The following is a 16,238-nucleotide window of genomic DNA, read 5'->3' as shown; positions in this document are numbered from 1 at the left end:
TGGACCCTCAGAAGACCTCTGGCGCTTCGCGGCAGGCTCCGAGACCAGGGTCCCGTCGCCCCAGAGTAGCCTGCGCCGGCCTGCGTCGCCCGACGATGTACCAGAGCTGCCCTGTGCACGGCTGGAGCCGGCTGCGGCCGCGCTGCTAGCCGCGGCCTACTTCCCCTTCGTGGTGGCGCCGGATCCCGCAGCGCTCAGCGTAGCCTGATCCCCGGATGCACCAGGGATCCGGAGCCCGCGGTTCGCGTCGCCTCCGGTCTGGCGTGGGGCCAGTCCCCCGTCGTCCAGAGTCGGCAGGGTTGCCAGCACCGCCACCCTCGCGGAGTCCTCGCAGAGGGGGACTATGCTCTGCGGGAGGATCAGGTTCTCCGGGATGAAGGCGTCCCCCGTCACGTTCCGCACCAGAACCTCCAAGGCCTCCTGGGTCAGGTCAATCCCCTCTCCGCGTTGGGTCCTGCTGCAGTCGTTGAGGCCGGTGAAGTTCCACGCAGCACGCGGCCGCTGCTTCAGGGGAGCGATCCAGCGCTTCACGAAGTCCCCGAGCACTTGCCACGAGGTGAGGCCGCTCTCCGCCAGCGACCTGATCTTGTCCAGCACGGAGTCAAACTCCGGCTGCAGCGACGGCTTGGCCCTCCAGGATGCCTTGTCGGAGGCGGGCCCCTCGGTCGGCAGGGTGAGGCGCTCGTTGGCTTCGGTGGTGGCGATCACCCAATCCCTGCGCCACTCCTCCCACTTCCCCCCAGCAAGGCCGGGAATGTAAGGAGTCGCCATGTCACTCCTCACCTGGAAGTAGTACCCCCCACCTCGTCCTTGCTCCTTCCGGACCTCACCAGAATGAAGAAGTAGCGGAAGAGGATGACGCAGGGCCGAACTCCCACGAACATCTCACATAAATGCACGAAGATGGACGTCAGGAGGAGGGAGTGCGGTGTCAGATGCTGAAGTTGGAGGCCGAAGTCTTCCAGCAGCAGCAGCAGGAACGAAGAAATCGGCAGTTCCACGCCGGTGGAGATGTGCGAGATAAATAGCACAAACTCCCCGGCGCGGAGGTTGCCAAGGGGAACCGAGCCTGCTCGCACCCCCCAGCCGGTCTCCTGAGCACTCCATCCCAGCAGACGGCGCACTGTGTTCAACTCTCCCTCGGTCTGGTAGCGGCGGGGATGAACAAGAGACGCCATCTCTCGGTGGAGTGAGAAGCAGCCTGTGCGGGGGAGAAAGGGGCGAGGAAAGCTCGAAGGCAAAGGGGCGCAAAGGTTGGAAGGAAGAAGGCGAATGCGGGAAAGTAACCGCGGAATGCGGTTCATCCCATTATAAAGCCCGACTCAACCGGCGCACCCCGGAACCGTCGCCGGAACCCAAGCGACGCCCGCGCCTGGTTTTAACCGCCCAGTCCATGACATGGGGGCCCAGGCCCACCTGTCGGGGTGAGCGGGTAACCAACAAGAGTGCGAAAAGACAGGATCTGAACCGTCGCCCACACGTGCGGGGAGCGAGGCGGAAGCTGAGCTGACGTGCGCGCATTAAGCGCTGGCGTGGCCGGGCTTTTCGGGAACTGCGCCGGTGGTAGATGATCCGTTTACTCCGGCCGCAACAATGCCGAACGTCGCGCGCGCGACTAGGTGAACCACTGTGCGTGGGGCCCATGGTCAGTAAGCCGTTGCGATGTGATGAGGCAGCAACCAACCCGATAGGTGGACAAAACCAGTCAAGGCCCCTGCAGAAACTGAATGGAGCCAAATTGCGAAAGTGGCCCCACCTGTGGGTTCGTACCTCCCCCAAGGTGGGCCCGGGGGCCACTGTCGGTACTCTGTAGCAGGGATACCCACTCTTACTGCAGCAAGGTAGGACCTGCGTAGTTATCCGTAACTGCGTGGAAGGGACAGAATAGCCAGACCCCACGGGCCAGGCTCTTCCCTCACTAGGCCAACGGCCCCGGACCCGCTCCCCTCCTGGGGACGGGTCCGGAGACGCCACATGCCTCTAAGCAAGGGAAGACTCGAGCTGACGGCCGGGACCTCGGACCCCCATAGGGGTCCGGGACCTCCTGCGCCCGCCCGGACCCCCCCTTTTTCCGCATAGGGGTCCGGGGCTGTCACGTGGCCCGAAGGCACGGGCTCGAGCGCGAGCCTTCCGCTGGAAGACTCGCGCGCCCACTGCATTTAATGCAAGTGGACAAGGCGTGCTCTGCCGCCGCGGTATGCGAGACAGCTTTTGTCAGGCCTCGCTGTGCACCGCGTATTACCAAGGTGCACAGTGCAGCCGCCTGTGCCGCGCCCGCGCAGAGCCCGCCTGCCGCATTAAATGGATACGACGGCACAACACTCTTCCATCATGCCGCCTACGCCGCAAGCTACACAGCCCGCTTAAGCTACGTGGCAGGCGACACCACTAACTACGTCAGGTTCCGTCCCGACAAGACAGCACCAGGACATGATGGACGAAGGGCTCCGGGAGCAGGCAAGGGAACCCAGAGAGAGATCTCCTTTGCCTGCGACGCCATAAAGTATGAACAGTACGTTATTTTATACTACACCGTTGGACCCACCTGTCGGGGACCCAACAACTGTGTACGCGCCCCGTTGAGATATAAAAGGGAGGCGCTCGCTGTGCACAAGACATCTTCAGACAGACACAAGCTCTCGCAACTCTCACACTCTCGTGGGGAGGCAATACAACACACAGTGGACGTAGGGTATTACGCTCCGGCGGCCCGAACCACTCTAAATCTTGCTGTGTTCATCGTGTTCTTGAGTGAAATCTAACTGGGACTAGCTAACCCCCGAGTACACACCCTCTGGGCTAGGGCGGGTGCCTTCCGCCACCCGGCCGTGGTTGCAGCACCACGACAAGATCAGATCTGCATATCTGGATATTAGTAGATAAAGCAAATAACTGCAAAAACTACTTCAATTAGATCTAGTTAATCCAATCCACGACGGTAAAAGCTTCACTGCTAGATCGGAACATCCTACACGTAATTAGGCCTAACGAGCGTAATAGATAACCAAACCTTAACCAGAAAAGAGGCCTAAAAATAAGCGAAAGCCGATTCCCGGATCAATCCCTATTAAGATCAAAGCAAAACATCTAATACGTCGCCGAATCATCCAACTCGTTTGCAAGGCCTAATCTAGGCGATGATGATTCGGCCAGTGGAGGGTGAGGCGACACGAGACCGCTGTCGGCTGGGCCGGGCAGGACCCCGGCAGGCAGTTGCCGACCGGGGAGGGGGGGGGGGTGAGAAAAGGCCGGCGGCGGTGGGTCGGTGCACCGGCGGCGAGACTGATTAAGGCTGGTGGTGGTAGAAGTGCCGAGGGAGGCGGAGGACGGTGGTGGCCCTCGGTTCTGCGATTGGATGAATCGTTGAATAGACGGCCCCGGGAAGATCCCCACCTAATACCCATTCTATCTTTTTGAAACTCGAGTTCGTTCTGTACGTCACCAGCCTACTGCTCGACTTCAGCCGCGCCGCGCTGCCGCTTTATCTGCAGTTCTGCGCACCAGAGTTTTCTCGCGTGCTCGCTTCAAAAAAGAGAGAGAGAGTTTCCGGCGTGGAACCGAACCAATTCCTTTCTTTCTCGTCCTCCCTCAGTTCCCTTTCCCCTTTTCTACGAGCCGAGGAGGAGGGAGACATGTGAGCCCCATCCACATGCATGTGGTCTTCGGCTCGGGGAAAAAGGCCTTTCCCATTTCTCCTTTCTAGGTCGCGCTAGCTATCATCACCTGCTCCGATCTACGCTTTACAATCATAGACCCCGCTAGATACAGGCCCCAATTATCTGCCTGCTGCTGCAGTACTACAATGACATGTTCAGATTTTCTTATCGAGCTATCATCTTCTAGTAATCTTTCATCTGACTTGGGGTAGTTTATTTGATCTGTGCGCTTCTGAATTTTCTTATGGTTGCTCCAGTTTCGCTGAAGGTTCCATCCGGTCTAGGCTTTTCCCAGCACCTGTACATGTCTTTCGCGCACGGCATGGTCATTGCAAAATCGATCTCATGCATGCATGAATCCCTTTTCCATCTGTTTCTTTTTTTTCCCTCGTCGACGATCATGCGGTCTAGTAGGTGATTAGTTTTCTTCATCCGTGTTAGGCTTTATTCTGGAGTACGTACCACTTCATGCTTTGCGTCCCTTTGTTTTTCTTGGGATGTGGCTTCAGCTGGGGCAGCGAGGGCAGTGCTGCATTGTAAAGGAGGAGCATGAAGTCCAAACTAAGACATGCTTTCATAATTAAGCTCGTTTGCCTCCAATGGCTTTGCCTCTCCAGCACTCAAGTTGAATGGTTCTATCGAAACCATTCATTGTAATATAACCAACGTACAGAATGGCATGTTCCATCTCCATCCGGGGATGAACTCTGTACGAACACAAATGCAATGAGTAACACATATATACTACACATGGCCGTCGTTGATGCTCTCCTCCATGCCATTCCATGTCAGCCACTGGTGCCAAATGCTCAAAGCTACAAGTAACGTGTGCAGCTGCGCTTTATGAGTTGTCTCCCAACTCACAAGTGCACAGCCTTAACTTTGGAAGCAAGCATTGGCGATTTTTAATGCCTTCCTCTTTTTAGTTCAGATTGATGCCTGTTCAAGGCAAAGGAGACAAGATGATTTGGGGATGAAGGGAGTTTGCAAATATATAAGCACACGAGTGTCAGAGGACGTACTGCACACCTGATGGAGGAGCTGATTTATTATTTGCATGTTGTAATCATCAAGTAACGGCTAGTAGCGGTGCCCTGCCAGTGCCCAGCTAAAAAGGGCCATATATATATATATATATATATATATATATATATATATATATATATATATATATATATATATATATATATATATATATATATATATATATATATATATATATACGAGAACGTATCTAGTGCAAACTACAGTCTTTGTGAAAATCCATACAAACCACTATAAAAAAATCATCTAAATTCACCAAAAAAATCACACATGTAGATGTTATGATGATACACAACCTTGTCTGGCTTGAAATTTATTATTTTTATATCTCACAAACGAAGTCGAGTTTGGACAAGATATTTTACAAGATTGTATATCATCTATATGTGTGATTTTTTTGGTGAATTTAGATGACTTTTTTGCCATAGTTTTCACGAGTTTTCACAAAGTTTTGGTTTACACCAAATATGTTCCCTATATATATATATATATATATACGCCCGTACATTTGAATACTGTCAATCTGTCATCGCATACGCACTTTTACGTACTGAATATATTATACTAGCTAGCTACTTGATGCAGACGTACTCTAAAGCAGTAACGGAAAAGAAGAAAGAAGCTTCAAATTACTCAGTCTACTGAGGACATTGACAGCAGCTTTTGGATGGTTAGTACGTTATCTCTCAGCTACTACTCTTTCCTATGCGGATACTAGCAGCACCTAAGCAAGATTTTACTGCGCAAATCATCGCATAGGAATGTGCACTGGGGATCAGAATCTTACTCATACTGCCGGCGGTGGAACCTGTAATAACCAAAGGATTAAAACTTAAAAGTGGGGCGCGTCGGCAGTTAAAGACTGGTCGCCTTCAGAACAGCAGCCATACAAACAATTTCAGTAGGCTGGGGATAGGATAGCCTTGCACTGCATCCACAGACATTGTTATTGGCATGTCGCTGGGTTTGGATTCTCCGTCTTTTTCTGCCGGTGGTGACAGCAGCCCACCCCCAAAGCATTGCCGGTCACAGACAAGCCGATTTCATCGCATTGTATATCCTCCATCAAATAAAGCGTTTGTCACATCATGTTGCCAATTCTGTGTACCTCATACCTCCACAGAGGATCCGTTGGCTTGTGAGCCAACCAGCCAGCAGTATTATTCTCTCATACTAAATTAACACCAGTCACCAGCTATCAGTCAGCAGTATTGTTTTCTCATAACAAATCAGCACCAGTCATCGGCCACAGCCAAGCAAACACAGCGTATAATGAACCGTACCGCTCCTTATCTCAGAATCATATACAAGCATAAGTGCACAATGGGAAGCTTGTAAGTTCTGCCTCTCTTTCTTTTGAAAGCTAATGAACCAGTAAAAACCTGCTATATTTTTAATTAAGATATGCAGGCAGCCGTGCTGCTACAGATTGATGTCGTGCGGCTGCGATGATCCGCGGAGATTACCTGGTGGTGCGCGGTAGGGCTCGGAGCATCACTGAATTTTTCTTTTTGAACAAACGTCGAATGGCCACATGCTGCGCCATTTTCTATTGATATAGAAGAAAGTTCAAGTAAACGATCCGGCGGACCATCTTCACAGAATTGAATCGGCCAATCCTGTCCCCATCACAGCAACAGAAGCACACTTCCATGAATTCTCCCTTGGAAGCAAAGACAGCCACAGACTCGCACCAGCTCACTGCTCGCTCACCATCTGCTGCTAATCCAGCAACCTGAATCATCGTAGCAGCTAACGCTAACACAGACACGTGCATGCTCCTACATAACATTAGCAATGACATGTGAAGACGATGCAGTCGTCCCAAGGATAATTCCCCTGTACGCCGCCGCCGGTCAAGTTAACCTGACGTGCACCATGATGCGCATCAGAGGCCGATTGGCCCCTCGCGCAAAGGCCGCACGTCGTCCCTTCTTTCCACGAGCTGCCTTGCCTTTTCTGCGTCGTCGCCCGGCCAGCCGCGGCCGGCCGGCCGGCCATTCCATTCCTTCGCTTTCGTTGCGCTTTGCCTTGCCTTGCTTGGCCTCAGGCAGCAACAGCAGCCCCAGCCCGTCGAATCATTTCCGCCCTCCTCGCCTGGCTATACGTACACTACACCACTAGTCTTTATAGGCGGGTGATCATGTGGCCTGCTGCTACAGAGTGCGTGCATGGGGGTGGGGAGCCACTCCTCCGAGGCTGCCCAGGCATGATTCCGGGATTATTTTTGTACCGGCCTCGCAGCCTTGGCCATCGCATCAACTGTAGGAGGCGAGTGTGGCAGCCTTTCTCGCGGCACTCTTTTTGTTCCTCCCAGACTTCTTTGCACTTTTTCCCCCCTCTCTAGTTTTTTCCATCGTTCCCTCCACATTGCCACCACCACCAGATCAGCTGAGATCTCACTTTCGATTCAGTGCCTGGCTTTAAGTAGAGAGGCAGCCGAGCTGAACCTCTCTTCTTTGTAGGCTCTTCTTGGCAACTGGTGTGGTGATCGCCGCCGGGCTCGATCTAGTGATCCCAGCTCATGAGCACAGGCGAACTGTAGGGCTATAGGCAGTCGCTAGCCTTGGTCAGTTCAGAGACGAGCGCAGGGTGCAACTGCTGAAGCCTCGCTGCCTGAACCTTGAAGGTACGCCCTCTTTCGCCTGCAGCGAACGCAGTCCTGAATTCTAGTCCGAAATGTGCAGTTTCAACTTCCATACCTCCTCTTCTGTTGTTCATGTTCTTGTTCCTCTCCTCTTCGTTTTCGTTTCTTTTCGGCTTTCTAGTTTGAGGAAATTGTTGAGATAAGTTCCAACTTCGAACGTGCGATCCTTTATTCTTTTGAGATTTCATCATTAGTCATAGAGTAGCCAGTCACAGCTCAAAAGGTCAGCATTCCCTGGAGCAATCACCATGTCATGCAGCTGAAAGTATGTCTTCAACAAGGTTCGTTGCTTAACAGAGTGAAAATTGCAGGGTAGATCGACGCCTGATCGCAGACGAAGACGCGAGCGCCGGTCGAGCAGCCATGAGCGGGTTCGGGCAGAGGTCGCGGCCGTGGCCAGGGGACCCCGCGTCCACGCCGTCAGAGCCAGCCGCAGCGGTGGCGGCGGCCGGGGACGGGAGGGGCGAGGCGTCGGCGCTCAAGGACTTCGGCACGTCCATGGACGCCATCTCCTTCGGGTTCGCGGCCACGGCCATCCTCATATCGCTCTTCCTCCTCATGGCCATCTTCGAGCACCTCATCAAGCCCCGGGCCTTCCCGCCGGACTCCCCCGACGCCACGCCCCGCGCCGCGCGCCACCGGCACGGCCGCTCGTCCGGCAAGCTCCGCAGCCCGCCCATGGTAAGATCGCCCCCATGCAGCAGTTACCTTGCTGGCCAGGCTGCCATACTGGTCAGTCAATCTCGCCATGTTCTGCGATACTGCTTCTGACGTTAAAAAAATAAAACAAATCTTTGGCGTGTTTCTCAGGTGGAGGCGGTGCTGCAGGCGGCGGACCTGTCGGTGCTGATGCCGGGGCATCGGTACCCGACGTACCTGGCGCAGCCGGCGCCGCTGCCGCCGTCGTGCCCGCGGGAAGGGGTGCATTGGCCGCCGCACGACCACCATGCTTCGTACATGCCGCCCTGATTCGGAGCCGTGTCCGGCAAACACGACCACGCCGGCAGCATGCCGTGTTCACCGCACCGTACGCATTGCTCATTCAACATTCATCGCGCCTGTATAGCGGAGAGGGGGGGTTGTAAATGAAATGCAGGTGATGGCGAATCTAAAACGGCCGTGCTCGATCTGTCCTGGCCGGCCTGTGTTGTTCTTGTCCGCACGCACCGTCCTTTTCAGATGCCGAAATCGCCAATAGTTCAGGCGCAACCGTCCAGGGTTTACCTGGCAATCAGGGCCGCGAATGTGCAGCGGTTCGATCGCAACAGTCTAGGAACAGAGCAGTGTTCATCCTCGAAAGGATGGTCCGGTCCAGTAAACTCCACTGCACATCCCATGTGACGTGTTGCCAGCCACATGCCGGCCGATCCTTTTGGCGTAATGGCATGTAACCACCGATGCCCATGGGGCTTGGCTACTCGAGTTCGTGCCATGATTGGAGCGTGTGTGTGCCGTGTGCAAGGCCTCCCGTGACTCGACCACGTGGAGCAGCTCTGCGACGTCTACATGCTGATGAAGCAGAGGTGGCTCTCCTTTCCCCAGAAGGCGAGCTTCCGAGTCAGGGAGCGGTTCGAGCTCGTACACGGGGACTTGTGTGGCCCGGTGACACCGGTCACACCAGGAGGACGGCGCTACTTCCTGCTGCTCGTCGACGATCTCTCCCGCTATATGTGGGTGATGATCCTCGGCAGCAAGGGAGAGGTTGCGGACGCTATCAGGCACGCTCATGTTGCTGCGGAGGCGGAGAGCGGCCGCAAGTTGTGCGTGCTGCGCACCGACAACGGCGGCGAGTTCACGGTGGCCGAGTTCGCGGCGTACTGCACGGATGAGGGCATCCAGCGCCACTACTCCGCGCCGTATAGCCCGCAGTAGAACGACGTCGTCGAGCGGCGCAACCAGATGGTTGTGGGGATGGCCCGGGCCCTCCTCAAGCAGAGGGGGATGCCGGCTGTCTTCTGGGGAGAGGCGGTGGTGATGGCCGTCTACATCGTCAATCGCTCGCCCACCAAGGCGCTCGACGGTATGACGCTGTATGAGGCTTGGCATGGGCGTAAACCGGCGGTCTCCCACCTGCGGGTCTTCGACTGCCTCACGTTTGCCAAGGAATTTGGCCACATCGGCAAGCTCGACGACAGGAGCACCCCGGGAGTGTTTATCGGCTACGCGGAGGGCTCAAAGGCCTACCGCATTCTCGACCTGGAGACACAGCGTGTGCGCACGGTGCGCGATGTTGTGTTCGACAAAGGGCATGGGACAAGGCGGTGGACGACGGCTCGACTCCGACGTTCGACGACTTCACCATCGAGTACGTCCACTTTGAGAGAGCTGGGGGAGTAGGCAGCTCTTCTTCGCCGAGCGTGCCTACCCCGGTCCCCGAGGCTCCACCGACTCTGGCGCCCGCTACACTGGCGGCACCACACTCTCCAACCACGACTCCGGCTGTGCCGAGTTCCTCGGCTGCACCACCACAGCCGACGACGGCACTGAAGCGTCCCCTCATAAGAGAAGACTTAAATGTGATACAAAACATCAGTCCCAGGAGGCTGATGCCACATTTATTACATCAGATGGTTCAAAACCTTACAAACCTTGGCGGACACTCGATACAGATGATAATAATAATTAACCAGGCTACGACATAACACCAGACTGCAAACCACATAGGGTCTACTACGGGCTCAGAGTACTGCGACAGCGGAGGCATCTCAACAGGGCCGGTTCCTCAGGCAAGGTTGGGTGTAGAACGGTAACCCTACTCGGCGTCGTCTGGCACGAAGTCTGGATCTTCTTCTGTAAAAAGTAAGAGTGGGGTGAGTACAAACGTACTCAGCAAGTCCAAACACACCCACGGAGGGGGTTTATATCAGAATAATATGCATTGGTAAAGCAAGGATAAGGTTACGGTTTAATTTGCGGAAAAACGATATTTCATGCAGGGGTTTATTTTAAAGAGAGCCTTTATGAAAATCAATTTCAGAAGTAACACGGAGTTTCCAAATTTTAAACTGCTACCGGACTCCCCGTCCGTCGTAGCACACGGCACCACTGCCGGAACCAAAACCCAAAACAACTCACACCAGCCCATCCCAAGGAAACACTAGTTATGTGACCACACCATAACTCGCCCAATACCGTGGGCACGGACTATTCGAATAGATTCTTAACTCTGCAGAGGTGTGCAACTTTGCCCACAAGTAGGATACCACAACTCGAACACCGTCGTGTCGGTGTAGATCCCAACATAGCCATTACCCACCATAGCTAAGTCTGACTAGCCAACACGGGATGCTCCAAGGGGTCATTGACCGTTCACTTAGGTGTAACCGGGCATAAGTCACTCGGGGCTTATCCCTTTTCCTTAGTCACCCGTTGCTCTCAGCTCTCCTGATGGCTACCACACCAACTAGTGGGATTTATGCTACGCCGTTGCCCATTCAACGGTCGAGTGGTTTGCACGATAGTGGAGTTAGGTGAGATGACACACCAACTCGGTCCTTAGACGCGACAAGATGGATATCTCCCTTCTTTGCCCTGCCACACAGGCATAAGCACACCAATCGGCAAATCGCACAGAAATGCCGTCCATCTCGCCCATACTCATCTTTCGAAAATCCACATTTTATCCCTTCCCACACGCACACATTTTCTTTATAAATCAAATAGTATTATGAGTAAAGTCCTAAGCATTCTAATATCGATTAACGTCCAAACAAAATCAGACATTAATCTAGGTGGTCAAGGAATGGTCATCACAAATCAAGGGGGTGGCTATCCAACCGTATTTTCAGGCAAGTAAAACATATGCAGTTTATAAAACAGGCCATTGGGATGTGTTTATAAAAACTAGGACAGAATCATGCATCAAAGGATGGGATTGAACTTGCCGTCTTCGAAGCCTTCGGGGAAGTCCTGTCCTTCGGGCTCGGGGTCGCGGAACTGATCCTCGTTCTCCTGCTCACAGTACTGCTCGTTGACGGGCTCTCCTTCGTTCACTCCGCGGTCTACAGCACACATAACAAGCATCCAATCAAAACAAGATCTAACGTTGAGCTCGAATCGGAATCACATAAAATATGGAGATAGAAGTGGCATTTTTGAGTGTCTCCCTAATGGCATGGCCAAGATTTGGTTATGAGTGGCGTGGTAAAAGTTTCGGGTTAATTAGAGCTCGTTTGGTACATAAAATGATAGGTTTTATAAAGGTTCGTGGGTTGGTTAAGGGGCCAGGGGCCTGGTTGTGAATAATCTTGAGTAGACAGGGGTCTGCTTGTAATTTTTGGAAGCTTTTGGGTTATCTTGGAGAGATCAGGGGTCTATTTGAAATTAAGTTTATACTGGAAGAGGGTTTATTTGCAAATATATTAGGGGCGGGGGTGTTTCTGCAAAAGGGCAAAAAGGGTGGAGGGTTTCTTTCAAAAATAAAGGAAAGGGGAGGGGCTTTTGGGCTAAATGCCCTTTCCTTCCCCTTCCTCCATCCCGCAGAACAGGGGAGGCGCTCCCAGGGCGCCGGCGGCGGCCTTCGCCGGCGGCCCCGGTCATGGCGGCGGCCCGGGTCAGGGGAAAAGGAAGGTGGGCCCATGGGAGGTCGAATCCCCTCCTTAATTCGAATGGAGGAGGTCCGTGGAGGTGGCGCCACGGTGGCGGGCGGCGGCGGGCGTGGGGACGGCGCCACGAAGCTCGTCGGCGGCCCGGACTTGGGGAAAAGGAGAAGGGAGTCCCGAGGGCTCTTAATGCCTACCTCGGTTCAGGCTGTGGTGGAGTGGGAAGGTCTGGCCACGCGGACCGGCGGCGACGGGCGGAAAGGGGTGTGGCGGCGGCGCTGTGTAGCTTGGGAGAGGGCTGGAGGCGGCGGTGTTGCTTGTGGGAGGCGGGGAGCTTCGCGGGGGCCCCCTTTTATAGAGCAAGCGAGGCGGTGGAGGGTGGCGTGTGCCGGTGAGGAGGCCGGCGAGCGGCGCGGGGCGCTTTAATGGCGCCCGGCGTCGCGACGCGGCGGTGGCGCGGGCGGCGAGGCCGGGGCGAAAAGACGGCTCGGGCAGCGGCGCGGTGTGCGTGCACGTGGAGGGCCCCAGGGGTGCTATGCTTGTCGTGGGGCGGCGGCACTGGGCGGCCGGCGGCGAGGGCGGTTGCTGCGCGCGCGGGCGGCGCTGGGCGGGGCGGCGACCGCGTGCGCGAATCAGCGGCTTGCGCGGCGAGCGGCGCGGCACGCGAGCTAGGGAGGCGGGTGTGGGGTCGGCCGGGCGCGGGCGTGCACAAGCGTGGCCAGGCGGCCACGGCACGGCGCGGGGAGCCCGTGTCGTGGTAGCTCGGTGCGCCGTGGCGCGGTGCGTGCGCGTGCTTGCGCGGGTGCGCACGCGTGGGCGTGCGTGGGAAGTGGCGGCGTGGCGTGGCACGGCCGCGCGCGCGGGCGGGCCGGTGTGCGCCGCGGCGCGGCGAGTGCTGGTGTGCGCGCGTGCTGGCCGAGCGGGCGTGGGCGCAGGGCAGGCCGGGGGCATGGGCGCGCGGGCGGGCGGTCGCGGAGCGTGACCGGCGCGCGCGGGTGCGCGCGGGCCGAGCCGTGCGGAGCGGGGCAAGTGGCCGGGGCGGTGGTCGGGGCGCGCTTAGGGAGGAGAGGGGAGGTGCGCGCACCGGAAGCGGCTCGGGACAGGCTCGCGCGTCGGGGAAGGAAGGGAGGAAGGAGAGAAGGAAGAGAAAAAGAAAAGGGTGAAGGAAAAAGGATAATAGGAGGAAGAAATAAAGAAAATGGGGAGAAAAGGGAGAGAGAGAGAGAAAGGAAAAGAAGGGGGAGGGGCGGTGCGCGCCAGCGGCGACCGCGGCCGCGGTCGGCCACGCGCGGCGTGCGGGCCGCGGGAGGTGGGGCACGCGGTCGGAGGGGAAGAGGGAAAAGGAGAGAGGGAAAAGGAGGGGGCGGGATTCGCGGCGGCCGGTCACGACGCGTCGCGTTGGATGGGAAGGAGATGGGACGTGGAATGAAGTCGGGTGTCGGGTTGTTCGGGGGAGGTTCTGGGGATTAGGGTTCAGGGTTTAAGGGAAGTCGAGCTCAACGAAAAACAACTTATCGCATGATTTGTTTAGTGAATTTTCAGGATGTTACAAACCTACCCCACTTAAAATGAATCTCGTCCTCGAGATTTGGCTGGTTCCTAAACAGGTGGGGAAACTCTTTCTTCATAGCGTCTTCTCGTTCCCACGTCGCTTCTTCTACTCCGTGTCTGCTCCACTGGACTCTGCATATCCGTACTTCAGAGTTTCTGGTCCTTCTGGTGATCGTGTCGAGAATCTTGACCGGTACTTCTTGATATCGTAGATCTGGCTGTAGATCTATCGTTTCTACTGGCACATGTTCCGCTTCGGGTACTCTCAGACATCGTCTTAGCTGCGAAACGTGGAATACTGGATGTATGTCTGACATTTCTTCTGGTAATTCCAATCGGTAAGCTACTGCTCCAACCTTCTTCAGAACTCGGTATGGTCCAATGTACCGAGGGGCCAACTTTCCTTGTACCTGAAATCTCCGAGTCCCCCGAATGGGTGATACTTTGAGATACACGAAATCCCCTGGGTTGAAACTTATTTCCCGTCTCTTCTTGTCGGCGTAGCTCTTCTGTCGGGACTGGGCTGCTTTCAGCTTTTCTCTAATCTCGGCAACTCTTTCTTCTGCTTCCTTTATGAGTGCGGGCCCGACTAGGGCACGCTCTCCAACTTCTGACCACATCAGAGGGGTTCTGCATTTTCTTCCGTAGAGAGCTTCGAACGGCGACATGCCCATGCTTGCTTGATAACCATTGTTGTATGAGAACTCGGCGTAGGGTAAACTCTGCTCCCAATCCTTGCCATAAGTGAGGACACACGCTCTCAGCAAATCCTCCATGATCTGATTCACCCTTTCTGTCTGACCATCTGTCTGTGGGTGATAAGCGGAGCTAAAGTCTAGCTTGGTGCCCATAGCTTTATGCAGACTTTTCCAAAATCTAGAGGTGAACTGGGTCCCTCTATCGGAAACAATTCGACTGGGCACACCATGCAACTTTACTATATTTTCCACGTAAAGCTTGGCTAGCTTCTCTCCGCCATAGTTGGTCCGTACGGGTATGAAGTGAGCTGATTTAGTAAGGCGATCCACTATTACCCATATGGAGTCATGACCTTTCTGGGTTCTGGGCAACCCTACCACAAAATCCATCCCTATTTCATCCCATTTCCAAACCGGAATGGGTAGGGGCTGCAACAATCCTGCCGGCTTCTGGTGTTCAGCTTTGATTCTCTGGCAAGTATCGCAATGGGCGACAAATCGTGCAATATCTGCCTTCATCCCATTCCACCAATATTTCTGTTTTAAGTCCATATACATCTTGGTGGATCCTGGGTGAATAGAGTAGGCTGAGTTGTGGGCTTCATCCATGATTATTTGCCTGAAATCTCCCTTCTGGGGCACACAAATTCTATCTTTGTACCACAATGTTCCCCTATTATCCACTCTAAAGTCTGGTGCCTTATTTTCTCCGGTTTGCTTCCGGATTTCCATCAGTCCCTTGTCCGCTCTCTGGCTTTCTTGATTCGTTCTTCTAGAGTGGATTGAACGTTCAGCACTTGGCTGGAACCTCGAGGGACAATGTGCACATTTAATCGTGCCATTTCCTCTCGTAAATGGTCATTCTTGGGCCCGTAGGATTTCCGACTTAGGGCATCGGCTACTACATTGGCTTTACCTGGGTGATAATGAATTTCCAAATTATAATCTTTGACTAATTCCAGCCATCTTCTCTGCCTCAGGTTTAGGTCTAGTTGGGTGAAGATATACTTCAGACTTTTATGATCGGTAAAGATTTCGCACTTATTTCCAATCAAATAGTGCCTCCAGATCTTGAGTGCATGCACTACGGCTGCAAGCTCCAAATCATGAGTCGGGTAATTTTGCTCATGGGTCCTGAGTTGACGGGAAGCATATGCAACGACTTTCCCATCTTGCATCAGTACACAACCCAATCCTTGTCGGGACGCATCACAATAGATGACAAAATCCCGATGAATATCCGGCAGGGTTAGCACTGGGGCTGTCGTCAATCTTCGCTTCAACTCTTGGAAGCTCCTTTCACACGACTCCGTCCAGGTGAACTTCTTTTCTTTCTTAAGCAGCTCTGTCATGGGCCGGACTATCTTAGAAAATCCCTCAATGAATCTCCGATAATACCCAGCTAATCCGAGAAAACTTCTGATCTCACTGACATTAGTTGGTTGCTGCCAATTGGAGACTGCTTCAACCTTCTCGGGATCCACTGCTACTCCTTCCGCGGTCAAGATATGACCAAGGAAAGCTACTTTCTCCAGCCAGAACTCACACTTGCTGAATTTGGCGTATAGCTTGTGCATTCTCAACTTCTCCAGAACTACTCTCAGGTGTTGCTCATGCTCCTGAATACTCTTTGAGTAAATAAGTATGTCGTCAATGAAGACTACGACAAACTTATCTAGCTCGTCCATAAACACTTTGTTCATGAGGTTCATGAAATAGGCAGGTGCATTTGTCAGTCCAAAAGACATCACCGTAAACTCAAACTGACCATACCGGGTGACAAAAGCTGTCTTCGGGATATCGCTCTCTCTGATCTTGAGCTGAAAGTAGCCGGACCTCAGGTCAATCTTGGAGAAGTACCTGGCTCCTTTTAACTGGTCAAAAAGGTCATCGATTCTGGGTAGGGGATACTTGTTTTTGATAGTGACTTCGTTTAGTGCCCGGTAGTCTACACATAACCTCATACTTCCGTCCTTCTTTTTGACAAATAGAACCGGGGCTCCCCAAGGCGACGAACTTGGCCTGATGAAGCCAATCCGTTGCAACTCCTCTAGTTGTTTCTTTAACTCTGCCAACTCAGAGGCTGCCATCCTATAGGGTC

General features: G+C 54.2%; 1 protein-coding gene across 2 annotated transcripts; it reads left to right on the top strand.

The window, feature by feature from the left end:
• The first annotated feature begins 6,745 nt into the window (after positions 1 to 6,745).
• Positions 6,746 to 8,527, top strand: LOC120676915. Of its 2 annotated transcripts, none has more exons than XM_039958256.1 (3): positions 6,746 to 7,333; positions 7,664 to 8,079; positions 8,158 to 8,527. In XM_039958256.1, exons 2-3 carry the CDS (start codon positions 7,711 to 7,713, stop codon positions 8,314 to 8,316), a joined length of 528 nt encoding a protein of 175 aa, XP_039814190.1. In that variant the 5' UTR covers positions 6,746 to 7,333; positions 7,664 to 7,710; the 3' UTR covers positions 8,317 to 8,527. The 2 variants fall into 2 exon arrangements, with proteins under 2 accessions (XP_039814190.1, XP_039814191.1); XM_039958257.1 differs by having other exon boundaries at positions 6,761 to 7,333; positions 7,664 to 8,028.
• The last annotated feature ends 7,711 nt before the right edge of the window (positions 8,528 to 16,238 follow it).

The sequence above is a fragment of the Panicum virgatum genome, chromosome 5N (genome assembly GCF_016808335.1).
Source record: "Panicum virgatum strain AP13 chromosome 5N, P.virgatum_v5, whole genome shotgun sequence".
Lineage (NCBI taxonomy): Eukaryota > Viridiplantae > Streptophyta > Magnoliopsida > Poales > Poaceae > Panicum > Panicum virgatum.
The sequence above is the reverse complement of the archived record's forward strand: the minus strand, read 5'-3'. Positions and strand labels throughout refer to the sequence as shown.

Excerpts from the sequence above, each read along its gene's own strand:
- LOC120676915 (XM_039958256.1), top strand. The coding sequence starts at position 7,711 with ATGAGCGGGTTCGGGCAGAGGTCGCGGCCGTGGCCAGGGGACCCCGCG. Across the intron at positions 8,080-8,157 it reads CTGGCCAGGCTGCCATACTG|GTGGAGGCGGTGCTGCAGGC; the intron begins GTCAGTCAATCT and ends CGTGTTTCTCAG.